The 24,937-nt window shown below is 43.1% G+C and overlaps 2 protein-coding genes across 2 annotated transcripts in view; both read left to right on the top strand.

Moving 5' to 3' along the window:
- The window catches only part of mbd5 (methyl-CpG binding domain protein 5), a 37,363-nt gene extending 33,798 nt beyond the window's left edge, over positions 1–3,565 (top strand). The window contains exon 10 of the mRNA XM_075477640.1: positions 69–3,565. Within this exon, the coding sequence (XP_075333755.1) occupies positions 69–131 (63 nt within the window). The 3' untranslated portion in view covers positions 132–3,565. The remainder of the gene's footprint in view (positions 1–68) is intronic.
- A 635-nt stretch (positions 3,566–4,200) lies between these two features.
- LOC142391668 (kinesin heavy chain-like) lies at positions 4,201–23,945 on the top strand. Its single transcript, XM_075477638.1, has 26 exons — positions 4,201–4,919; positions 6,825–6,912; positions 7,080–7,153; positions 7,730–7,834; positions 8,212–8,260; positions 8,391–8,446; positions 9,354–9,441; positions 9,635–9,759; positions 9,859–9,963; positions 10,044–10,192; positions 11,369–11,517; positions 13,649–13,830; positions 16,587–16,655; positions 16,755–16,961; positions 17,906–18,058; positions 18,174–18,371; positions 18,467–18,584; positions 18,823–18,887; positions 18,973–19,082; positions 19,508–19,609; positions 19,717–19,777; positions 21,338–21,409; positions 21,488–21,592; positions 21,757–21,973; positions 22,331–22,440; positions 22,614–23,945. The coding sequence occupies exons 1-25, from the start codon at positions 4,794–4,796 to the stop codon at positions 22,417–22,419; spliced, it is 2,862 nt and encodes a 953-aa protein (XP_075333753.1). The 5' UTR covers positions 4,201–4,793; the 3' UTR covers positions 22,420–22,440; positions 22,614–23,945.
- Positions 23,946–24,937: the final 992 nt, after the last annotated feature.

Below are 24,937 nucleotides of genomic sequence, written 5' to 3'. Positions count from 1 at the left end.
AAAATAATAAAAAAATTGGGTTTACCCTCCCGTGCAGCTGTCGTCATAGTGCTTCTGTCCGTTATCAGATCCCGTCAATGGATCGGCAGGTGAAGCTCCCCAAGCCCAAAAGGAGGAAGATATCCAGATAACAGTGAATGTGTCTGCCCAAGAACGTCCTCAAAGCCTTCGGAGACTACATCCGCTCAGCCGTGATGCGATCTGAGCTCTTTTAACAGGTGCTACACGTGGACTTTCCGTGGTACATCGTATGTTCCATGATATCAAGTTGACTTTTGACTGACCACAGAGAGGTGCTGGAAATTCCAATCACCCAATACAGTTTTAACTGTAGAGAAAATAACAGGAAGAAGAAAAAGAAGAAGAAACAAACGACATTATAAACGGTTGCAATTTGTCTACAGCTCACTGAATTAACTATTTTTTTCTAGTATAAGATAGTAAAATAAACACAAAAAAAAGCTACAAGCATTACCTTACATATTTAAGAAAAATAGACAGTCCAAATATTTCTGATACATTTTCAATATGTATATAGATAATCCTGAAATTTCATGCTATTAAGAATTGTATGTAAATATTGTACATTGTCATGTACAAGCGTACCTAATGCACATTTTATCTTTTATTGTACAAAAACAAAGCAGAAGAAGCGTACCAATGTTTTGGTTTCTATTCAGAAGTGCGGCTGCGTTCCGGCCGCACGCATAGGATAAATAAGAATACAGCCTAAAGCTTTTATATGACCATCTGTAAGTCGTGCTGTTTTTCTGTTCTTTTCTTTGCTTTGTGAGGGAACAGCAGTGGACAGGCATGAGTATTTGAGTTTCTCACCATTACAATAGTCACTTCACGCCAGTTAAGTGTTCCGTTTGTACTGGGGATGAAAACGACATAAAAAAACAGAATGAACTTTACCAGCAGGAAGTGTTCAGTGGTTTCCTAGAGCGGGGCGGGAAGTGACCGGCGGCCGGGCGATTGTTGTTGAAAGTTTTGGGAGTTTTTCCAGTGATAACATTTTTTAATTTTTTTTTTTTTTTGAAGAAGGAAAAATCCACCCTTTTGTTTAACTAGCATTGACAAAAGCAGCGGCGACACCTTTTTAAGCGCATGTGAACGCACTAAAAACATGGCTGCCATTCGTTCCGCTGCAGTTTCTGCTCCCCCGGGGGTGTGGAAATGGTCTGGACCTCATCTCAGACGCGTTCCTCCTTTCGATTGTCGTTGATCGTCGGCACAAATTGATGATAGCTCAAAGGCCTCTCTGTCGGTGTTGGAGGTTGGAGTATCTCGCGTTTATGGTCATACTTCCAATTGGATGTTTTTGCAACACGAAAACAAGAGAAGAACTTCGTCGGGTGGATTTTTCCTTCTGAATCATGAATCACAGGCTGCGTTGACGAAGTTGGGAGTTTGGTTGTTGTGATTATGTTTCTTATGCTTGTTTGTACAGTGATTTCTTTTTTCCCTCCATGACACGTCATTTTTGTCACAACTATAGCTTTGGGTAGAGTAACCAACCTCAGGCGGAGTCTAGATAATGAAAAACAACACTAACTCGAAAGCATTTTTTTTGCATTTAGGGGCCTTTTGTTTGTTTGTTTTGTGGGTTTTTTTTTGGATTGTTGATGTAAATTATTTATGTACAGTACTCCATATTTATTTTAAGCTTTACAAATATGCTAGATGGCAATAATACAACCAAGAGTTGAGAACTCAAGCCTTATATGTATATATGTATGTTTTTCAGTTTGTTTTTGTTTGTTTTTTTTAACAGATGAATGGATCATGTAGCCTTAGTCTATTACAAAATGTCATGTTCCCTTTTTATTTAAGAAATGACAGCGTTACACATAACACTTTGCTTTTTTTACAGCAAGGCTTTGTGGTTGCTTGCGTTACAGATTGTGTCATGGCTTTCTCGGGTGAAAGCCGTGCTATTTATGAACACGCATCTCTTTAAAAGCAGACGCGGACGTGATCGATGCAGTTTAAACGCAACAAACTGAAAAGCAGCGACGGTGTAAAGAATCCCGGATCTACTCTTGTGAAACGAAACGCCTCGCAAACAGCTGCTCTTCCAGATCAAGACCGACCGATAATGACCTGAAATCACTACCGAAAATACCAAGTGCAATAAACCGATCGACTGCTCAGAAACACTGCATCTCTGATTGTTGGAAGCCTGCTCTTTCTCACCTTTGCTGTCATAAGTTTCCTGTTTTCCTCTTTGATGAGCTCAAAGAATCTGTCACTCATCTTTTTTTCCCCACTTTTTTTTTGTCACAAGCACTACAAAATCGTCAGGTGTTGTTTAGGGTTTGAATCCTTAGAAATATCTGATCCTCTCATAGAACCTCTAAACTCAAAATCAAGGCATTTCACTCGGTATAATCAGCATTTTTTTCCTCCAAGAAACCAAGCTATCGAGTGCAGATAACTCAAGAACCTTAAGACCAAATAATAGACTATATTAAGACTGTTTTCCGTCTTTTAAGACCATAAAGCATCAAAACACTACTATCGGCACATTTTAGATGCACAGACGAGCTTTAAACCCCCTCCCAAAACATCCTGGGTTCAAGTTGTACTGTTGTCAGTCAGTGACATTTACTCAATAAAAGACAAGAACTCATCTACATACAAATTCGGATGTCACCGTCTGGGCAAAAATACGGTTTTCAGACGTCAGATTTTGTTTCTTTGTTTCTCGTCTTAGAAATTCAAGATTTAATTTTTTTTTCCTGTAAACTGTAAGGAAAGTTTTGGGGTTTTTTTCAAAGAAAATGTGACGTTTTGTTTCAAAAACACGTGAGCTCTTTCGGTAAAGTTCATTCTGCTCTTCTGCCCCTTTATCATTTAGTGTGTGTGTGTGTGTGCGCGTGTGTGTGCCGTGACTTGCAGGAACCTGGTCGTGTCGGGAACCATGTGCTATGGATCTGTTTTTATCAGTTTCATGTTGTTTATGGTCAGAAGTTCAAAGCATTTTTGTGTTTGAGGTGGTCTGTGCAGTCTTTTTTTTTTTTTTTTTTTCTCCCACGCCTGTGATTGTGTGTGTGTGTTGAGGTGTGTGTGTGTGAATCAAATTTTTTTTTCCATTAAACTTGTTTTTCTGCTCTTTGGATCTCATCTTCCTCTTCCTCCACCCGTTTGTTGTCAGTATTTTATTTCTTCAGCTTGTAATTAAGTATATATTTTCTCACTAATATATACTTTACAAAAAATAGACTTGCGTGAAGTATGATGTGCACTTGATTGCTCTTGTTTGTTTTCCTTTTGCATTAATGTGGGCTAGGGATAGTTTGTCGATTATTTTGAGATTGTTTGGACTTTTTTTTTTTTTTAAATGGTTTGATGTAAGCCGCATTTTTTTGTAAATATTGTGAAACATTACAGGTCATGCAGTGATGTAACATTTTGAATAATGTTGCACAGATGTTTAAGATATTAAAACCATGTTCACTCTTACTTGAATGATCTGGTTTTGTCACGTGTGTGTGTTCAGATAGCTGATTTCTTTAAACATTTCATGTTTTAGTCATAAAATCTACGGAGTAGCAGTACTTTAAGGGACGTTTCTTATTACACACTGCCTTCTAGTGGGCAAACCAGGAAGTACACTTGTCATGTCTTGAATGACTCGTGGGAAAATAAGAATATGGCGAATAAACTGATGAAACAATTAAGTTGTGCTTAAAGTGCAATAATAAACACAGCTAGATAAAACAGTGACATATCATGTCAAGTAAAACCAGAACAACATGCTTTAAAGTGTACAATCAGATTGTTTTATAGATAAATAAACGATTAATTATTGGCAAGTGTAAGTTTCTTGTCATTTTACATTAACTTAATAATTTTCTAGCACCAAACATTCTTTCTTGTCATGGGCAGCCACTGGTGATCACGTGATCATCCCAAATCTATTACAAAAATCTGTCAAAGAACACTAAAGTCGGCATAAACTATACTTATTGCGGCGTACTTTTGGTGAATTGCTCTGAAACGCACAACTTGTTTTCTTATCATCGGACTAAGTCACTGAAAATGCATGACAATTCAAATTCGAGGAGAATAAACTCACTCAATTTGAGCACGAGGCACAATGTAGGTTACATGGCCTTGCTAAAGGATGCAGCATGAATCCGAAGGGGTTTGTGCACGTGACAGTTATGGTGCTGATGCGGGGTGCAGGCGCGTGCCTCGGCGTCGTGCGGGAGCGCGCCCTCATTACCGGTCAAGTCAATGCGGCTGTCCCCTGCGCATCCTCTCCCTGCCCTTCTCTGCAAACTGGGCAGCTCCTCCGAGTCTTCCCGCACCCTTAAGCCGCGTAATAGTCGAGCGTCGCGCGGCTGGGAGTGACACCGCCGCAGGGGGAGGCCCGTAAACTGAGGTGTGAGCTCCATAGCGGGACGCAGCGCTGCGGCTCACCCCGTTTGGCCATGGCGCAGATCAGGAAACTCGCAGACACTCGGCTTGCATAAAGGACGATTTGCGCATTGGATGAACCTGGCGGATCCCAACTTCCATGGGGTGTAGAGACCAGGAATCCCGACGTTTTAACCCCTGGTGAACGATTTGGTTGTCAGTAATGGTGTGACCCTCTTTTTTCTTGAACCAATCAAACGCTGCAGTCTGAGTCGATCGCAGAAGAATCGTCAAGGCCCCGCCGGCGGTTCCTCGCTTCTTTTCTTTTTTTTTTTTTGCACCCTCTTCGTCCGCTATCTATTTGTTGTGGCTGCGTTTATTTGTTGCGGGCGGTGTAAACGGTGGCAGCAGCAGCAGCAGCAGCCATGATGGATGCAGCGGAGTGCGGGGTGAGAGTGATGTGCCGCTTCAGGCCCTTGAACGAGTCCGAGATCAACAGAGGAGACAAGTACATCCCCAAATTCAAGGAGGACGACACCGTGGTTATAACGGCAAGTCTGTGTGATTGTTGTCATGTTGATGCTGGTGACGCGCGTGAAGGGGAAACACTGGAGAAAAGTGTCCTCTGCAGGCGGGATGCTAAGTGCGCAATCAGCTTCTGGTCCTCCAGAGGAGTTTACAGCAGTGGGAAAGTTGGCTTTTATTACAGTTCTATAGAAATATGTAGCATCACGGTTACATGAAGTAATATTAACTGACACGTTGATACTATGAAATGCCTACTAAAATATGCAGATGTGCGCTCTGGTCGGTTTTCCAATTAGAAGTGATCAACGCAGACTTGCAAGCACCTCCAAGGATTAATAATCCACTATTCATAAAACTGGCTCACCATCATAAGAGCTGGTACATGAAGCAACAGAAACACAGTCAAGGTTTTATTAATAGCATGTTTGTTCCGTGTGCACGGCCCAGCCTGAGATTTGGCACTTGTTTTATATTTTGAATTGGAGGTGGGTGGCGCAAACAGCTCCTCAGATGTACCACAAATGACTTCCTAAAGGCATATTTAAATCGCATGCAGCTCGTCTCGGAGCTCAACCAATAGTCAAAAACTCTTTTTTTGTTGTTTATTTTATGTCCCACGCTTTCTCGAAACAGCCGTGGCAATTACTTCGACCTGTGCAATAAGAAAACTCCTGTCAATCCTCATTTTTGAACAGATTTCTACAATCCGTCTGACAGACAGGAGCATAAACAGGGACTAAACCCTCCGGGTGAAGATGCAGATCATCCACCCCCCTACATTATTCACGCTGTTGCATTCTTGCTCAGGCACACTTCTCTTCAAAAAATAACAAAGACAAACTGCACGCACGTCACCGCTTTGCGTCCTCTGGCACAAGTGCAGAAGAACACACACACACACACACACACACACGCGGATACTGTTTGTGTCAGTCGTCCCACTGATTTTATTTGGGGATTCAGAGGCGACGAATTGCTGCGGCAGCTACCTGCAAATGCTGAGAGCATTTATTTTTTTTACAGCAGTGAGGATTTTCCCCTTGAGAGAAAGAGTCGGGATGGGAACAGGGTTTGGAGGGGTGATGGATGAGCTGACTGAGAGACCCAGAAACTCACTGGAGCATTGAAATCCCAAACATCCTGCATGTATCGTTTCTAAGTGTAGCTCTGTGACGGTGTGGCTGTTTTTGGGGGGTTTTAGGCCAACAGCCAGTCAATGCAGTGTGTCAGAGTGCCACAAACAGCAGTTTACTTACCCAATGAAATGAAATGAATCAACTTCAGACGAATGTTTGACGTGAAAGAAGTTGACACTTTTTTGATGGGGAATAAATTGAACCCAGGGATGCTTTATAGCCCATCATTATTGGGCAATCCCATCTGACAAAAATCTGCATCTTTATCCATAATTTGGTCAATTATTGATCCGTTTATGTTGGATTTTTCTTGATTGATTTTCCTTTCTTGTGCGGAAGTTTGCTTCAGGGCTCTGGCCTTTATTTAGAAGACACACTGGGATCAGGTGGAGCAGTGTCCACTGTTTCATTGATAAAAACGGCTATTAGCCCGAAGGCGAGGTGCAATGACTCGTTAAAAAGATGCTTCCAGTGAGAGTGTAGCTTTGTCATCATGTCCATGGGGTGCGTTTATGCGCTGATTAGACATATGAGTGAAACAAGCAGTCAACACTACGAGGAAACTATGCTGAAGAACATTAGAGGAGATAGAAACAGCTTTGGGGAAAACTTTACTGGATGCCTAGTCCCCTGAATGAACAGCTAGTTTCATGCTAGAGAATTAATATTGCCACTACTCGCTGGTATGAAACAATGTTCACAGCTGAGCCGAGTCCCTGAAGACATCTCTCCAGTTTCCTTTTGTGGTTAAGCTGCTGTTTGATATCATCATTGTTCTCTCTGTTGAAACAGGGCAAACCGTACGTGTTCGATCGCGTGCTGCCTCCCAACACCGCACAAGAGCAAGTGTATGACCAGTGTGCCAAACAGATAGTTAAAGGTAAGGAGTGGATCTGCTGGAGGGACAGCTGGCGACATGCTGCTGTCATCTGTTGCATTTCTGCTCACGTATTTATCTGCTCCTCCTCCTTTTTGTTTTTATTCTATGCAATGGCACTGCAGCAATGACTTTTAACCGGGCATTGATGTGTCTTTCTCGGATTCCAGATGTGTTGGGCGGTTACAACGGGACCATCTTCGCTTATGGACAGACGTCATCTGGGAAAACACACACCATGGAGGTGAGGGGTTACTCGCAGCGTCTTCACTGCCAAACAGTCTGCCAATCAATCAGTCCAAATCCAAATCCTTACTTATATTTCAAACTTTGATCAACAGTCGGGGGGGATTAGAGCACAGCGGCGGGGATGGTGCAACAGACTTATGATGCTTTAGAGTCGGGGCAAAGCCAGCAGAGCCCTAGAACAAAACAATGAGGACCCGGTTTCCTCGGTTTATACGGTTTACTATAGACTTTCTGAGTGGAATGTGCAAAACTTTTTTTTGTATCATCAAAAAAAGATGTTCTGCATGCGTTTCTCGTCATCAGGGTAAATGACCTAAGCTGGTGGACTAATCCACAGAGACAGAAGCTCAAAGCCTCATTTTAATTCCCCGAGCTGATCCGTGACCTCTGGTTTTTACATAAAGTTTTAATTCCTCTTTTGAACAGGATGTTCCTCTTTAAATGAACTCAGTGTTGCCTTCAAAGACCCAACATTTACATCCCCGGAGGGATGTACCCCATACCCCGCCTTTGACATTCAGCGGTAAAGGTGACCGGTGAAAACATGGGTGTTTGTTGTTGTTGTGTTCAGGGCAAACTGCACGACCCCCAGCTGATGGGGATCATCCCTCGCATCGCCCACGACATCTTTGACCACATCTACTCCATGGACGAGAACCTCGAGTTTCACATCAAGGTGCAAAAAGTTTGTTGGAAGACGTCTGCTCGTGTTTTGAAGTCCAATGATTGAATCTGCTGCAAAGTGAAAGTCATTTGTGGGGTTTGATTGGTAACAAACTCCACAATTGTGACATTTAAGATGTTAAATTTACAGAAAGAGAAAAAGGCATGTTGTTATGTGTTCTCATGCTCATATATATAACTATATAGTTTCCCTTTCGTCTAATTTAAGAATATAACTTTTTGATTGCCTCTAATTCAATCTGTTTAATTAACTTTTTTTATAAACTAAGGCATGTTTGTTGACTATGTTGGCATTGTCCACCCAACAAAATGATTCCTTATTGAGTAAAACGGGGGAAGCACTAAAGCCTCCGAGTTCTCTCTGTGCAGGTCTCGTATTTTGAAATCTACTTGGACAAGATCAGAGACCTGCTGGACGGTAAGTGAGCTTAGATCGACATGTGAGGGCAATTTTAAGTCATCTGATCCTAAGCCCACTTTTCAGGATGGATTTATTGTGCTGAAAATCACTTTTAAAAGCCAGTCGGACTGTTTTGTTCTGTTTAAAGTGTCGAAGACGAACCTCGCTGTGCACGAAGACAAGAACAGAGTGCCGTATGTTAAGGTTGGTTATCCGAGCAGTGTCTCTAAAGTACATTCACATCAACACGTGTGTTGCCTGCAAAGTTCTCCTGCAGAGTCCGTCTTTAAGATCACACAGAACTGCCATCACTGTGGTTGGGATTACTCGGGGCTGTGATGAAGCGGCCTCGGTTGCCGCGGAGTTGCAGATGTTCAAATCTAAAGCTCAGTTTTCAGATGAAGATGATGTGAAAACATTAAAGGCAGGTTAGGCCCCAAATATCCATGCGATCCATCCACGTAATAAATGACAGTGTTGTCCCTTAATGAAGACGTTAGTGTGAGATAGTAGGAGATCGTACACATGTCCCCCTGAAAGAGTTGCCGCCCAACGTTTGTGGAATTAGAAGTTTACTATTGCTGCTGATGGTCTACGATTGAAAAAAGTCTCTCACAGAAACTCATTTACACCAGATTAACAAGAAGACTATCCCATTTTCTTTACAATACTGCAGACACATCGTGATTTCGGTTGATGGAACGAGTTCTTCAGTTAAGGCCATTAACTGTGGTTCAGTGATGTTTCCACAAGTTGTTATTCATCATTAAATGAAATCAGGTGGAAGAAGCTACTCCACGACAAGTTTTATATCGTCAAATTTTAAGGCAAGACTTTTAAAAGGAAGGGAAAACACACTCTCTCTCATTTTGCAAGTTTGGTAAGAAATAAAATGCATCTTTTTTTTCTGTTAAATACACCGAGCTACTACCGAGCCCTACTTTAACTGGTTTCATATGAATAGGAGTTCCTAAGCTCTCCTCTATTAGTGTGTCTGACTGTTGACCTGTTGTAGCCGTCACTTATTTCCACGCTAGGCGCCGCTGAGCAGAAGTGACATCATCTTTAAGTGTAGTGCTGTGGTTATAAACACCAAAACACTCTGTCTCAGGGCTGTACTGAGCGCTTTGTGTCCAGCCCGGAGGAGGTGATGGATGTCATCGATGAGGGCAAAGCCAATCGGCACGTGGCAGTGACTAGTATGTATCAATTTGTCTGGATTTCAGCAGCAAGAAACTTCTGTTTTTAGAAACAGCTTTATCATGGCGAAAAGACAAAGCTCTGCAACTAATAAGTAGATTGATGCTTGTGCTTTTCTTTAAACTTTGATTTTTTGGACTTATTTTCTTCAAGGAGCCATTCTTCACTATTACTGATTTACCCATTTCCTAGATATGAATGAGCACAGCTCTCGCAGTCACAGCATCTTCCTCATCAACATCAAACAGGAGAACATTGAGACGGAGAAGAAACTGTCAGGGAAACTCTACCTGGTCGACCTGGCTGGCAGCGAGAAGGTTGGTCAGAGTAAGATCAGAAAGATCGAGGTATTGTTGCGGTAATGAAGCGGCCGAACTTTGCGATTTCTAAGAAGTCCGAGCTGTCTGTTTAAACAGGTCAGCAAGACCGGAGCTGAAGGAGCCGTGCTGGATGAGGCGAAGAACATCAACAAATCTCTGTCGGCGCTGGGAAACGTCATCTCGGCTCTGGCTGAGGGAACAGTGAGTCACCCGCAGTTCCGTGTTCGCGCATGCGAATAAGTGTGAAAAAAGCGAGAACAACTTTTTGTCGATCCTTCCAGAAAACCCACGTGCCGTACAGAGACAGTAAGATGACTCGGATCCTTCAGGATTCTCTGGGAGGAAACTGTCGCACCACCATCATCATCTGCTGCTCACCGTCCATCTACAACGAGGCCGAGACCAAGTCCACGCTCATGTTTGGGCAGAGGTAAACCAGAGAGCAGTGTCTGCACACCACTGATATTACCCACCACCGTTATTTCCTAAAATGACCTCCATTTCTGATTCATGCTGGATGACCTCTGCAAACTCGACGGGGGAAATGCGAGGGCTGTTCAACCTCTCCTCTGCCAAACAACAGAAATAGAAAATCATGTCATGTGGCTTTTATATGTGTCGAAATCACTCTTGAAGTATTCAAACTCATGAAGAAGTCAGGATACATTTTTTTTGTCCCTTTTTATTTTAATGACATATTTGCTGGAAGCTTCTCTGACATTTCAGCACTTCACTGAATAAGCTGTAAAACTCTTATGTGATGACTGTTGAGGATTTTTTTCCCTCAGAGAGAAAATTGGAATAATTTGTTGTGTCGAATCAATCGGTTTTTGGCCCGGCTAGTTAGCAGGATTCATGTGTTTCCTCGTTATGAGTAGGTCTAACTGCTACCTTTTCGTGTGCTGCAGCACGGCCGGTTCCTGCTGGTCTTAAGTCTGTTTTAACCGACCACAGAAGCGACAGTATTTCATCTTCGTTGATCAGTGTGTGTTGTTTGTGAGGGTAAACATTCGTCTCATTAGCATCTCTGGTTGACGTCAGTCCTGCACACGAACAACCAGATGGCTCAGAGTTTCCCACTGTGCAACTGGGTCCATTCCTTTTTATAGATCACCACCGTGCTGCTGCCTTGTTTATTTGTCTTCCAACACTCGGTCTAATCCACAACAACGTGCTATTTCTAATCTTTACTTTCTTTAAGTTGTGATGCACGTACCAATGTTTATTGAATATGAAGTAGTTTTCATTCATCAGTAACTGTGTTCTACTTTTCTAATCCTGTTTTATTAGCAGTAGTGGAGATGATCAGCTGTGAAATGATCAGTTTAAAGGTGCGTTTTTAAGCAAGCAGGCCATAGGGCTCTCTAAAGATCACGGGAATAAGCGAGCTGCTCGAAGGACAACAAAAGGGCTCTTTCACACCCCAGATAGGAACACTGAAATGACAGGATGATCTTATGCTAATATTTGTGTCTAAATCTGTTAAGAAGTGTAAAAAGTTCAAGTCCCTAATAGCAGAAGCTTTCGGTCAGTTGCAGATATTAACTTTAATCGGGCACAATCAATGAAAGCAGCTGGTGGACCGCTAATACTTGTGTCCGTTTAGAGCTAAGACCATCAAGAACACGGTGTCTGTGAACCTGGAGCTGACGGCTGAAGAGTGGAAGAAGAAGTATGAGAAGGAGAAGGACAAGAACAAGAGTCTGAAAAACATCATCCAGAAGCTGGAGGCTGAACTGAACCGCTGGAGGAATGGTAAGAGGAGACATCATCGGTTCCCCGGTTGGGTTTTTGTTGGAATCGGTCGGCAAACGTATCCCTGTCAGACAGGAAATGTTGTCAACATATTCTTTGTAGATCTTTAAGAACCCTTTCCGAGTTGAGTAGCGTGAGTGAGCTCACAGCAGATTGTCTCGTGGGAATACCGACTAGAGAGAAGTGATCATTTTCTTTCATCATTTTCTTCTTGGCTTTGAGAGCATACATTTAGGTGTCTGCAGGCACTGCCAACCCCAAAAGACAGAAAAAAACACAACCCTGGCAGCTTGTTTTGGGCCCCTTTGGTTTGAAAATAACAGATTTGCAGTGCAAACCTCTGCGTCCTCTGCTAAGCCTTCCACCTCTGAGCCCCGCCCGCTTGCATCCAACCTGCCGTAACGATGAAGCCAGATTCGCTTGGAAATGTTCTGTGGTCAGCTGCACTGGACAGCATGTATCTCCCATCATACCACCAGCCTCAGAAGGGAATAAGAGCACAGTGCATAAACTTTGTTTGAGGGTCTCAGCAAAGGACTGTGCATGTGCAGCCCCCACTTCTCATCGTCTGTTTCAACAACTTGGTCCAGTTCAACGCTGGATCAAAGAAACTGAGGCACGAAGAGAGGGGTTAGTTCCAACTCTTAGTGGCTGAACTTCAGACGAGGGAAATTGAATAATTCGTCGTACACTTTTAAGTCGTTTACTTTTTGGAAGATTAACATTTATGTGTGGATAAGGTGTGTTCTCAGCTCCAGATACTGGTCCTCTCCTTCATTGCTACATTGAACGCCTTGTACTACTCTTGATACAATATGGTTGAATGTAGTAAACAATGGCACGCGCGCACTACTGCAAGAAAACAAACTATGTCTCACTTCACGGCGTAAGTGAAGCCTTCAGCCAATTAGGACGGAGTTTTGTTGTCACCGAGGAGGTTCCCAGTCCCTGACCCGCCCAGACTGCAGCCGCTTCGGTTCCCACAAAGGTTTTGATTTCATGTGACATGCTGACATTTTGTGGCGCTGGCGAAAATCTGGAAAGATTTCTAACCCGCACGCATTGCCTCAAGATACATTTAGTCCATCACGTCAAATCATTGCAGCGCTGCATCGGGTCAAGCCCAGGCTGTAACACACAGATCCAGGAGCGGAGAATGACTCTGCAAAGGAACTGCCTGCTGGGCAAGAATTAAACGACCTCCTCTTAAGTCATTTTTCATATTTCCACTTTGAAGAAACAGAAAAAATACAAGAGCAACTGCTTCATTAGCTCACAAGCTCTGATTTTGCTTCAAGTTTTATGATGATAAAAAACAAAAATCATTTCAACAAGCAGTTATAGATGTGAAAACCGATACCCTGAAACATTGATAATGTGATCTACACTCTCCGGAATATAATACCCGATCCAACCTTAGGCATAATCTAATAGTGGATCCATTGTTTAACAGTCACATAACATTGTTCGTACACACTACATCAGGGTTATTACACTCCCTTTTTTTAGCTTCTGTATTTCACCTCCTTCCTCTCTGCTGAGACTGCAGTGTCTCCTTCGCAGCATCCTCGCTCTGATTTTTCCATCTCTGTTGCATAGTAACCACCGTAACCCCGCCTCCTCCTCGTCCTGCCTGTGGCTATTGTGTTTTTTTTTTTTTTTATATGTTGAACTCTCTTGTGGATGCTGATAACACACCCCCACCCCTTAGCATCCAATCGGCTCAGCTGCAGCCCAAGCCTGCACCTCATACATGTTAATGTTGTGTACACACACGTACACAGAGACACGAACGCATAATGCTGATGCGGCGTTTCTGGCATGAGTCAGACACTGGCTTCACGCCAAACCATTTACCAGTAGCAGTTCATCACTTTTTCAATCCGTCTTTTTCTTCTTCTCATTGGTTCTTGGCTTCCATCACAATTGAACTAAGCCTCTATGAAATAACTCAGCAATAACTCAAACAACCCCGAGGCCACACCGCTATAAACAGCCCTCTTTACGGTGCATAATAAGACGAAACTGTTTGATCGTGTCAGCCCCTTTATCGTGTGACAAAGGGGTCCTCTTTTATGTGCCTAAAAGAGTAAATCAGTAAGAGATCTAAAAAGACGGGTGTGTTTTACAGGGGAGAACGTTCCTGAGGACGAGCAGCTGAGCTCTAAAGATCAGAAGAATGTCGAGCCGTACGACAACACTCCCATCATCGACAACCTGCTGCCGACTGCAGGAGGGGTGTCTGTGTCCACTGAAGAAAAAGGCAAATATGAGGAGGACATCAGCAACTTGTACAAGCAGCTAGATGACAAGGTGAGACTGAGGCTGATGCACATGTATCCCAACTGCACTTGTGCTGCTTTGGCTGCTTTATACGTACCAGCAAAATATATCAAACCTCATGCTCACCACCGTCCTCTGTATACCTTACTGAAGTACATAAAAGTATGCTATTTTGTCACAACTAGAGTTATAATGTCTCTAGAATCAACGTGAAACTAAAAAAAGATGCAAAATATTTCCAGGACGTTGAGGAGAATAGTTCATAAAAAGAAGTTAAATGAGTTTGTGAGGTGAAGGTTGAATTAGTCTGACCTCAAATAAATGGGCTGTAACATCAGACAGTTAGACCAGCTCTTTACCCTTCCAAGGATACTTGAGTGTGTGTGAGGGATTGACCAACCGGTCTTGGTGTGTTTTGTGGACTTGGATAAGGCTTATGTACCTGTGGCCATCTGCTTCCTGTAACACCGAAGCAAGAGCTTGGTTCGCACTGCTGGCAGCAAGTTAGACTCATTTCTAATGGGCATCGGACTCCGCCACAGCTGCTCATTGTCGGCAATTCATTTAAGAACTTTTATGGACAGAATTTCTAGATGCAGTCAAGGGTGAAAGGGTTTTCTGTCCGGTCGGCTTAGGGCTTTTGCACATGAATGAACACAAAGTTTTTTCCTTATTTACAAGTTGTTTACAAAGAAAACAGCTGGAAAGTCGAAGCAGCTCTTTCAGAGACAACAGAGAAGAAACTTGTGAGAACTACTAAAGCAAAACCACTAGAGGTCTGATTGGGTCTCATCCTGAACCGGAAACAGCTCTTTCTGTATTGGATTATTTACATGTATGAGCAGACATTTTAAAAATTCTGTAGACAGCGCCAGCGCTTTCTTTCTGGCATTCCTCTCTGCCATGGCAACAAAGGGGAAATCAGCATATGAATTGATGTCAAACCAAGGAGATAGCAGCACAGGCCAAAGAAAAACACCCTGCTGCCCTGTTCACGAGACAAAATTGTAACCAGGGTTTTTAAAATATCATCACTCTGGCTGGAGTTTTCCAGATCATTCTTTTTCAGAGGCCAAGAACTGCGTTTGCATGTCAAAAGATGGGCAGCAAACGTATAGAATAATCTGTGTGTGTCGAAATACCATAGTTGGTGTCTGCAGGGCCTCAGGATTGCATCTTTGCTTTTCTTTTTCTAGAAACTTACAGGGTTGTAGTGCGTGTGTTTAAACTGCCTCATTTTAAATAATCGTGCAGCAGGGCTCTGTTTAAATTTTAATTATATCTGGACCTCTGGGGGCAATTCTTATCCTTCAAGACTGGTTTTAATTTAGTTCCAGGAGTACTTAGTTAAATCTTGGACATCCTCTGCGGGTTAGGTGTCCACCATTTACAATGATTTCAAGCTTTAAAAGTACAAAATCTCAAAAGTGTGATTTTAATGAACATAGCCTCCAACCTGACTAAACGGGACAAACATATTTTTGTTAATGTTTATGCATTTGGCAGATGCTTTTATCCAAAGCAACTTACAGGTGGGGTAACGGGGGTGTTGCCTAAGGACCCCTACTGGGGGTGGTACTGTTGATGCAGGGAACTTGAACCCAGGTCACCCACATGAAAGGTGGCAATCTTACCACTACACTTTCCAGTCCCATCTTTAGCTAATTCAACACAAATTTGGAAATAAATTCCACACCAATCACCAAACCGGTGCGTCATAAGGAAACACAGGCAAGGCAAGTTTATTTGTAGAGCACAATTCCTACACAAGGCAATTCAAAGTGCTTTACAGCTACATAAAATCACAAGCAGGCCAATAAAATCATTCCATAAAACATAAAAATAATCATTAATTAATTAAATTAAAATAGAAGAGTGCAGATAAAATACTTTCAGGTGTCATATGCACAGCTAAATAGAACTGTTTTCAGCCTGGATTTAAACATTGTCAGAGTTGAGGCCTGTCTCACATCTTTTGGAAGGCTATTCCAGATGTTAGGAGCATGAAACTGAAACGCAGCCTCACCTTGTTTAGTCCTGACTCTGGGCACCAGCAGGAGACCCCTCCCTGAGGTTCTCAGAGCCCGAGTTGGTTCATATGGCTCTAACATGTCAGAGATGTACTTTGGCGCTTGACCATGAAGAGACTTGTACACAAGCAGAGCTGTTTTAAAGTCTATTCTCTGAGCGACAGGAAGCCAGTGCAGAGACCTGAGCACTGGACTAATGTGGTCGTATTTCCTGGTTCTAGTCAGGACTCGAGCAGCAGCGTTCTGGATGTACTGCAGCTGTCTTACAGCCCGTTTAGAGAGCCCAGTGAGCAGGCCGTTACAGCAGTCTAATCTGCTGGAGACAAATGCATGGATCAGTCTTTCTAAGTCTGGTTTAGACACTATTCCTTTGATTCTGGCAATGTTTTTTAGATGGTAAAAAGCTGCTGATGTTATTGATTTAATGTGGCCGTTAAGGTTCAGGTCTGAGACCAATATATACTTACAGATAACTCCAGACATTCTTGCAGATGTAGTCATATCTAATCTAAAGTGGCTAAATGACTAAAAGGCCCACCACTGTTTTCTTTCACTAGTGAAGCTAAGTTACTACAGCAGATTAGTTGTTGGAAAATCACATTTTTGCCACTGTTGCCAATGATAAAAGATGGCTAATTTTCTGGGAAATTGCCTCCACAGAACGATAATTAACTTAAATTGATAAGATAAATTTAATTGATTGAATTGAAGATTATTGTTCTTATTACTGACTCTCTCACTCCTCTGTTTCGACAGGATGATGAAATCAACCAACACAGTCAGCTCGCTGAGAAACTCAAGGAACAGATGATGGATCAGGAGGAGGTTTGCCTCTCAGTGTTTTGTTAAATTGTTGAGCCGGAGTTGACGTGCGCCATTATTGGTCCGTCAGCTCATTTTCATCGGCACACTCCGTCTTTACAGCTGCTGGCATCGACCCGGCGCGACTATGAGAAGATCCAGGAGGAGCTGTGTCGCCTGCAGACTGAGAATGAGCTGGCCAAGGAGGAGGTGAAAGAGGTGCTGCAGGCCCTGGAGGAGCTGGCCGTCAACTACGACCAGAAGAGCCAAGAAGTCGAGGAGCGAGAGCAGGCCAACCTGCAGCTGACCGAGGAGCTGCAGCACAAGACGGTGGGTTGGGGTCTTCTGTCTTCAGGGTGGTATTAGTCAAAGCTTGAGGATTAAAAAAAAAAAAAAAAAAAAGAAAAAAATGCAACTCGGACTAAGTTTGTCATCATCCAACCGGAAGTGTCCTCTTTAAAGCCTTCTTGTACTAGCCTGACTACGTCATACTCACGATTCTAGTCAGAATGTGAGTCTGATACCGCTCAATAGAGTTTTGAGTATGGGGCGTGTTTCAACCGAACCAGGAGAAAAAATGCCTCTTCGCTCAATTGGATAGACCTACAACCAATCAGAGCAATGTAGTATGTGACGTAGATTAAGCAACACACACTTATTGTAGGAAGGACGGCAAAAACATATTTTCTATCGATAAAAGCCTTTATCGCGTTCCTCTGTTCGTCTTTCAAAATGAATGCAATGTGGAGATCCTGTAGAACAGACTCGATGGCAGAATCTACACACCCTAGCTCTCCAGCAGCAGCCGTGTTCAGCTCTTTAGTGACGTAGTCGATAATGTCCCTGTTGATCATCTGTCCATCATCATATAAAGCCCGCCCTGGCAATCTGATTGGGTCGACCGATTCTTGGTCGGGCATAATGATTTCCCAACTGAGCAGAGCCAGACCGAACTTCCTGACCAAAACTTTTATGGGCGGGGCTAAGTTCGGCTGGCACCCAGGCTATTCTTGTACGGCTAATCAGGTGTAAAAAGATTCATTTTAAAGGACTCTTAAGGTTGTATTTTGTATTTTTTTTTAAATAGTTTATCGTCCTTCTGTTTTTAAAATGTGATAAAACACGAATGTTGATAACAAGACTTCTGTAAAAATGTGAGTATGTGAGCTGCATAAAACAAATACTAGTGTCTTAAATGAAATTATGAGTGGACTGTGTTGAGAGCACTGATGCTCAAACTCTTTTTTCTGTGTGTGTCTGTGTGTTGTCGGCAGGCGCTGCTGTCAGTGGTGCAGCGGGAGCTGAGTCAACTGCAGGAGCTGAACGGCCTGCAGAGGAAGAGAGCCGCCGAGGTCCTCAACCTGCTGCTGCGCGACCTGAGTGACATCGGAGCCATCATCGGCACCAGCGACGTTAAGGCCGCAGCGGTGAGGACGATTTAGCCCAAGTCAAATCCTGCACAGATTGAATTATTTGACAGAAATAAATTCCAGAAACTTAGCTTTACTTAAACTAACCTTTCCGTTCGGAATCCTCTCTCAGAACTCGGAGACAAAAGGGAACGGCTCGGCCGTCGAGGAAGAGTTCACCGTTGCCCGTCTCTACATCAGCAAGATGAAGTCTGAGGTCAAGTCTCTGGTGAATCGCAGCAAGCAGCTGGAGAGCGCCCAGGCCGACGCCCATCGCAAGATCCAGGCCAATGAGAAGGAGCTGACGTCCTGTCAGCTGCTCATCTCCCAGGTAACCCGTCTTCTAGGCATTTCCTGGGATGTTTGTTCTCAAGAAACACTTCAAGCAGCTTTGGCATCTACCATAAGATTTTGTTGTTCACGCAGCATCAGGGCAAGATCAAGTCTCTGACCGACTACATGCAGAACATGGAGCAGAAGAAGAGGCAGCTGGAGGAGAGCCAGGACGCTCTGACAGAAGAGCTTGTAAAACTGCAGGCTCACGGTTAGTACAGAAACCCCGCAGACCTCCACATTATACTTGACCTGGTGGGTTATGCCCTGTACAGGTCGCCAAATGACACAAGCAAACAGTTCCTTTTTGAAAAAACACGTTTATAAAGAATAGGATAAAGCTGAAGCTTTCACCTCTCAAATGGATTTTATTTCATGTCGATACTTTGAAAATGGTTCATTTTAGTGGACAAACATTCACATAACATGAACAAATTCTTCTACTTCAGAGAAAAGGCACGAGGTGTCGGGAGAGGAGGACACCAACAGGCTGGATGGAGACGAGGACATCAAGGTGAAAAACGCACAGCTGGAAACGGAGAGCGATGCCATCCTGATATTTCAGTGATTTCAATGTGTACTCGTTTCTCCACCTTCAGAAAACGCTGGAGGAGCAACTGGAGAGCCTCAGGGAGGCTCATCAGAAGCAGCTCAGCCGCCTCCGGGATGAGATCGAAGACAAGCAGCGGGTGCTGGATGAGCTCACAGAGTGAGGAAACATCACTCAACCCTCAGAAACGGCAGATAAAACAAGAACATCCTCACTTCTCAATAAATCCTGAGCTCAGACCATGTGCAGCATATGCAGAGTTATATTTAAGAATGATGAAATCCCATCCTGCATCTTGGGTTTCACCAATGCAGCATTCAATGAAAATGGGTTCTGGGACATGTGATTCAGGGATTTACATTTCTGTATAGCTTCAAAGAGAGGCTGCTGAAGAGAAGGAGCTCAGTGAACATCAGCAAGTCTGGCTGCAGTCAGCCTCCACTTTTCAAAGCTAATATGGGAAGAAAGATTTTACACCACCAGAAATTGACTTTCAAGTCAACCTCAAAAGTTCCACTACAACATCCAAGAGGAAAAAAATATATATAAATGAAAGATGTATTGATAACCATTGTCTGTCTCAGTCTAAACCAGGGTCTGTCACTGGAGCGGGAGAGACTCATGTCGGACTACGAGAAACTGAGAGCCGAGGAACAGGAAAGGGATGCAAAGCTGCAGAAGCTCACGTAGGAACCGTCTCCCTGCACAGTTATTGATTCGTATCGGATGCGATACAGGCAAAGCAGCTCCAAGTGTTTCATTCATCTTGGTTTGCCTTCTCTTTTGTGCCCAGGCTGCTGAATGAACAAAGAGAGCAGGCCGGTGAAGACCTGAAGGGTCTGGAGGAGACTGTGGTGAGTTTAATCAATACCTCTACAATCCAGATATCATGGAAGCTTTTCACCCCGGCTGAAAAATCATTCCGTCTTTGCAAAGATCAGACTAATAACCTCCCAGTCTCTGAAAGCTTTTCTTCCTCTCGAACCCCCCTCTGCAAAACTGGAGTCTCAATTTTAACCGTCTACAGCTTTCTTAATGAGGGTTCACTTAAATCTGTGTGCCTTATGTGAAACCATGCTCATACCTGATCCGACACTTCATTAAACCTAAAGTTTAGCACACGGTCACCGGCCAGTAAACCCTGCCCTGGAGCAACCTAAACATTACTTTGCAAAATGCAAAGTGGCCCTCCTGGCCAATCAATAGCAAGGCCTGCTATTGGATAAACCCATTAAAGCACACTAGGTCTGTTGCAAAAAGATTCACTGCTTTAAACTTGTTACTTCAGCTTGTGTTAGCTGTGGGGTGTTGCAGAACTTTTAGAAAGCCTGCTGTAAGGATCGTAATCCTTTTTAGGACCCAAAGAATTAGCCACACAGCAAGATTTTAGGCCTTTAATAAAACTCAGGTGACAACAGAATGTGGGAGATGATATGGGCATCAGGCTCTGGGGCTTCAAACTCAGAAAAGCAGATGGCGCTTGTGCAGGATCTGGAAAGAACAGCGAGGAGAGTAGGTGATAATAGTATCGGAGAGGACTACGGGGGAGCATGTTAGAAGTCTTACGGGTATGAGGCCAGGATGCTCTCTTTAAGTAGGTTGTTCTCACACTTGATGTCCGTGGTGTAGTCAGAGATGTTGGCCAGTGCTACTCCAACAGCATCCGTTTCTCAGAAGACTCGGCCATTCCTTAGATAAGAGCATACAACAGGTAACTGAAGCAGAACAAGAAAAAAACTCAGGAGAACATCCAACAGGAGGCTAGGGAAACCTAAACTAATGTTTACACAGAATCTCTTCAGAGTAACTCAATCCAAAACAGTCCTGTGCAGAACGACTTAGTCACATTAACGACCCTCCAAAAGGGGACAAGGAAGGTCCAGATGCAGGGGCCAGAGGCAGAGAGCAGAGTCAGAAAAGGTCCAGAGCCAGAGAATCCAAGAAGCTCGCACTTACATACAGTCGAATTGGAGTTGGCAGAAGCAGGACCAAAAGCCGTCAGAGGCACAGAGCTGGTGAGCCCCTAACTGGAAGCACCGCAGGCAATCTGGCAAAAGGGGTGAATGTGGATGAGCTGCTTATAAAGGGGAAGCACAGTTGTTGTGGACAAGGTAAGGGTTGTATGGAGGTAAGGGAAATAACCGGGCTCTCAAAATAAAACAGGAAATCCAGGTGGTGATCGTGACATCCTTAAACCTTTTGGCTTCAGTTGATATTGTACTTTTATGTTGCTTTTTTTTGAAAATGGTGTTCAAATTAGTGAGGAATGCAGAGCAGATGTTTACTCCATCAGTGTAAGGGATGACTTGGGCTGAAAGTACATGTTCTTCTTCGACTTAACTCAGTATTCATTTGACTCGAGGGAAAAGCAACTGTTCTAACTTTGAGGCGTCGATTTCTTCTTGTTCTTTCAGGCCAAAGAGCTGCAGACTCTGCACAACCTGCGAAAACTCTTCATTCAAGACCTCACCACACGAGTTAAGAAGGTACACCTTCTCGTTGTGAACACATATGACTGCTTGCTTTTTGAGATATCTTTTTCTGAACCTGTGCTCCGTTTCAAGAGCGCGGAGCTGGACTGTGAGGAGGGCCTCGGCAACGTTGCCCAGAAACAGAAGATCTCCTTCCTGGAGAACAACTTGGAGCAGCTCACCAAGGTCCACAAGCAGGTAAACTGAAACTGTACGACACGCGAAAAGAGAATCTTTGAGCTGAACTTTCATGATAGAGACTAAGAGTGAAAATCCTACTACTTTTAATTTTGAGATGTGAAGAAAAAGTGTCACATGACATGAGATGAGATGAGTACATATACTGAGTTACCATCCCTCAGCTGGTCCGAGACAACGCTGACCTTCGCTGCGAGCTGCCCAAGCTGGAGAAGCGTCTGCGAGCCACGGCCGAGCGAGTCAAAGCCCTGGAGAACGCCCTGAAGGAGGCAAAGGAGAACGCCATGAGAGACCGCAAGCGCTACCAGCAGGAGGTGGACCGCATCAAAGAGGCCGTCCGAGCCAAGAACATGGCCAGGAGGGGATACTCTGCACAGATTGGTAGCTTGCTTTTTACCCCTTTATTGACTTTTTAATCTAGTGTGACAAAGGAGGGCAGATACTAATGAGACAGATGTTTGTCAAGGATAAAAAAAAAAGATCAAAATAAGCAGCTAAAAGTGTGTGTAATGCCCTTGAAAAATCACAACTTTCGTGCTTGAAGCAAAAAGAAAAAAACGACATTAAAGCTTAGAAATGAAAGACTACGAACCCTCTTTTTCACACGCTGTATTTCAAACGCTTTTGTAAAAATCAAAAACCAAACTGTGCGCCAGTGTTTCACGGGGTACAAATGACACAACAATTGGAACAAAACCGACATTTGCCGAGCAACCATTTTGCCCCTCTGTGTCTCAGCAAAACCCATCCGGCCGGGACATCACCCACTGTCGTCCCCCATCCGCAGCTCCGTCCGAGCAGGAGGCGTCTACACACACAGCACCTGAAACCACAACGGCAAGTAACTTGTAAGTACTGTAACGATTCATTTTTCTGGTCATGCTGTACAGGTGTGCTTAAAGTATTGATTTATAAGGAGAACATTGATGTGTGATGATTTTAATAAGGTAACCTGCAGGTAAAAACAGACAGAATATGCGTTTCAGTCTCTTTAAAACCAAAGTATTCTTTGTCCCTGCAGACGATAACCAACTCGCTGCATGTCCACCACCATCTCACCTGGAACCACAAGACCCCGCCCCTCCTTTTGGAGCACCAATGGGAGGCCTTCACAACAGACTGTCATGCTCAGAGAAGCAACAAACATCCATGCTGTAAATACCTGATAAGAGAAACTGTCTTTGTCAGAGGCATCGTTCACAACATGTTTGTATGTTTTTTGCTCAGATTCTCCCGATTCTAGGTGTTCGCAGTTCTGAAATAGAATAGAGCGTAAGATTTATAGATGAGGCCGTGACTGTCTCTCTGAGGGATAAAGACTCCAGATGGAAGCGTGGTCGTATCTGTCCGTTCACTATGAAGCTGCAGAGAGAGACTGGAAACTGCTGCCTTGACTCTGTCCACAGATGATTGGTGGTTGGATTTTATCTCGCCACTATAATTAGAGCTACAGCAATAGTTGTATAGGCAGCAAAAACACACCTTGCTCCACCCCTTTTTCCCCACCACCAAATACATTTCTTTCATGATATGTTGCAGTGTCCTCTGAGGTCTATCTATTTGAAAGGTCAGTCGACAATCATGAAAAACAAACATTAAGAGGCTTTAAAGATTGTGTCCAAGTCCAAAACTTTATTAGGTTCTAGTCTCTAAAGTTTTAAATGTTTTTTTTTTTTTAAATCGTTAAGCGATCCTGAATATGGAAAGTGAGTTATGTTGCCCCTGAGGAACACTGACCAGCCAATCAGATGCTCCTTAGGATGTGGAGTTTTGCATACATTCTACAAAGTTTCTGATCAGCCAATCAGAGGCAGAGTCAGAATCAAACATTTCACTTTGGCCAAAGTTCAAAAAGTAGATACATATCTTTTAAAGTTTCAGTTCCTATGTCTTGGTTTCACTTTGTGCCTTTTAAGCATCACCGGAACAACAAACTTCCACTGAGCATTGTCAGAAATGAAAGCGCATCTCTGTGTATTTACATCAGAACAGTATCTTCCCCTTTAAATATGAAACGGATTGTAATCAGTGAGACCCTTTTACCTCCTCAAGATATTCGATGTCTGTGCTGCTTTTCTTCATGCTGCCAGTTGAGCATGTTGAATGTACAGTATTATCTCTTGACTTTTTTTGGGCAGCAAGATCTTTAGGACAACCAATAAATAAATGAATGTAACTGCATGGACAAGAGCTTGTTTTAAAGGCATGCTCAGAGAGAGCAGAGACAGTTTGCATACACGATGGCTCATCACAATGGACATTTAGGGTTTGTTTTCATGGCTCTCTTATTTGTTTTGGTTGTGGCATCATCTATCCGAATATACCTGCTAATAAAGATACCTATTTAACTTTTTTTTCGTGTCCGTGTCAAAATTAAAATCAAAACCACAGCTTCTTTGAACCAGTTGAAACATTTCACCAAATATTTTCACACCAGGAGGCATAAAATAATTGTAACAAAGTCTAAATAACAGTACAATCATGAGCATACATGCCAGGGTGACAGGGAGGCACACAGATGTTAGAAGTCTTCTATAGAGTTTGGACTGTTTCAGTATGTGCATTTTGTATTAACAAATTCCTAAATAGCGCAAAAGAGAAGCATCTGGAAGGAAAGCTCCAGTAGCTCAAACAAATTGCATAAAATAACGGAAAATAACTTTAGCCTTAGTAATGCATTATGAGTAAATTTGAAAGAAGTTGAAAATAAAAGAATAGAATACAATGACGAGCAACCCTATTGGTATATTCTGCCACCCCCTCCTCTATAAATGGACTTGGAATCTCCCACTTCCTGTTTGCCCTTCATTTGCGGCTGTTTGGATTGACAAGAGCACACACAGCAAATGTTCAGGTAACTGCACTTTCATATCAATGACTTTGAATCTATATTTTCAGCAAACTGATTGTGAATGTGTAGTTCAAATGGTAGAGTATACTTAGAGTTTAAAGTGGCTTCTGTAATTTGTTTACCGAACAACTTGCTAAAAAATGGCAGTTTTAGCTTGTGGAGTCGCTAACTCAGTCCAAAGTTTTTGAAAAGAAGACAACCAGACTTCTCTTTGCTCCTCTACCAAGAGGTTTCTTTAGTTTCAGACATTTAAACTTTTGTGGATTCATTCACACCTTCAGAGTGGTTAAAGTTACAAATGTTACTGATGCACCATCCTTGGTAATAAGGGAGAAGCCCTGAAGTCAGCTTTATATTTGCAAGTAAAAATATCACAACTCTCTGAATTTATTACCAGTTTTAAAGCTGGTTGTTTGATAAGAAGGAAACAGTTCAGAAGTCTGGGTTCCTTCTCTTCAGACATTTAGGAGTAACATGTGGTGGATGACTGAGGC

Source organism: Odontesthes bonariensis, chromosome 11, assembly GCF_027942865.1.
Source record: "Odontesthes bonariensis isolate fOdoBon6 chromosome 11, fOdoBon6.hap1, whole genome shotgun sequence".
In the NCBI taxonomy this organism is placed as follows: domain Eukaryota; kingdom Metazoa; phylum Chordata; class Actinopteri; order Atheriniformes; family Atherinopsidae; genus Odontesthes; species Odontesthes bonariensis.
The sequence above is the reverse complement of the archived record's forward strand: the minus strand, read 5'-3'. Positions and strand labels throughout refer to the sequence as shown.

Coding starts and splice junctions, on each gene's coding strand:
- LOC142391668 (XM_075477638.1), top strand. CDS start 4,794: ATGATGGATGCAGCGGAGTGCGGGGTGAGAGTGATGTGCCGCTTCAGG. Junction 9,964..10,043: donor CGGCTCTGGCTGAGGGAACA/GTGAGTCACCCG, acceptor CGATCCTTCCAG/AAAACCCACGTGCCGTACAG. Junction 19,778..21,337: donor AGGGTCTGGAGGAGACTGTG/GTGAGTTTAATC, acceptor TTGTTCTTTCAG/GCCAAAGAGCTGCAGACTCT.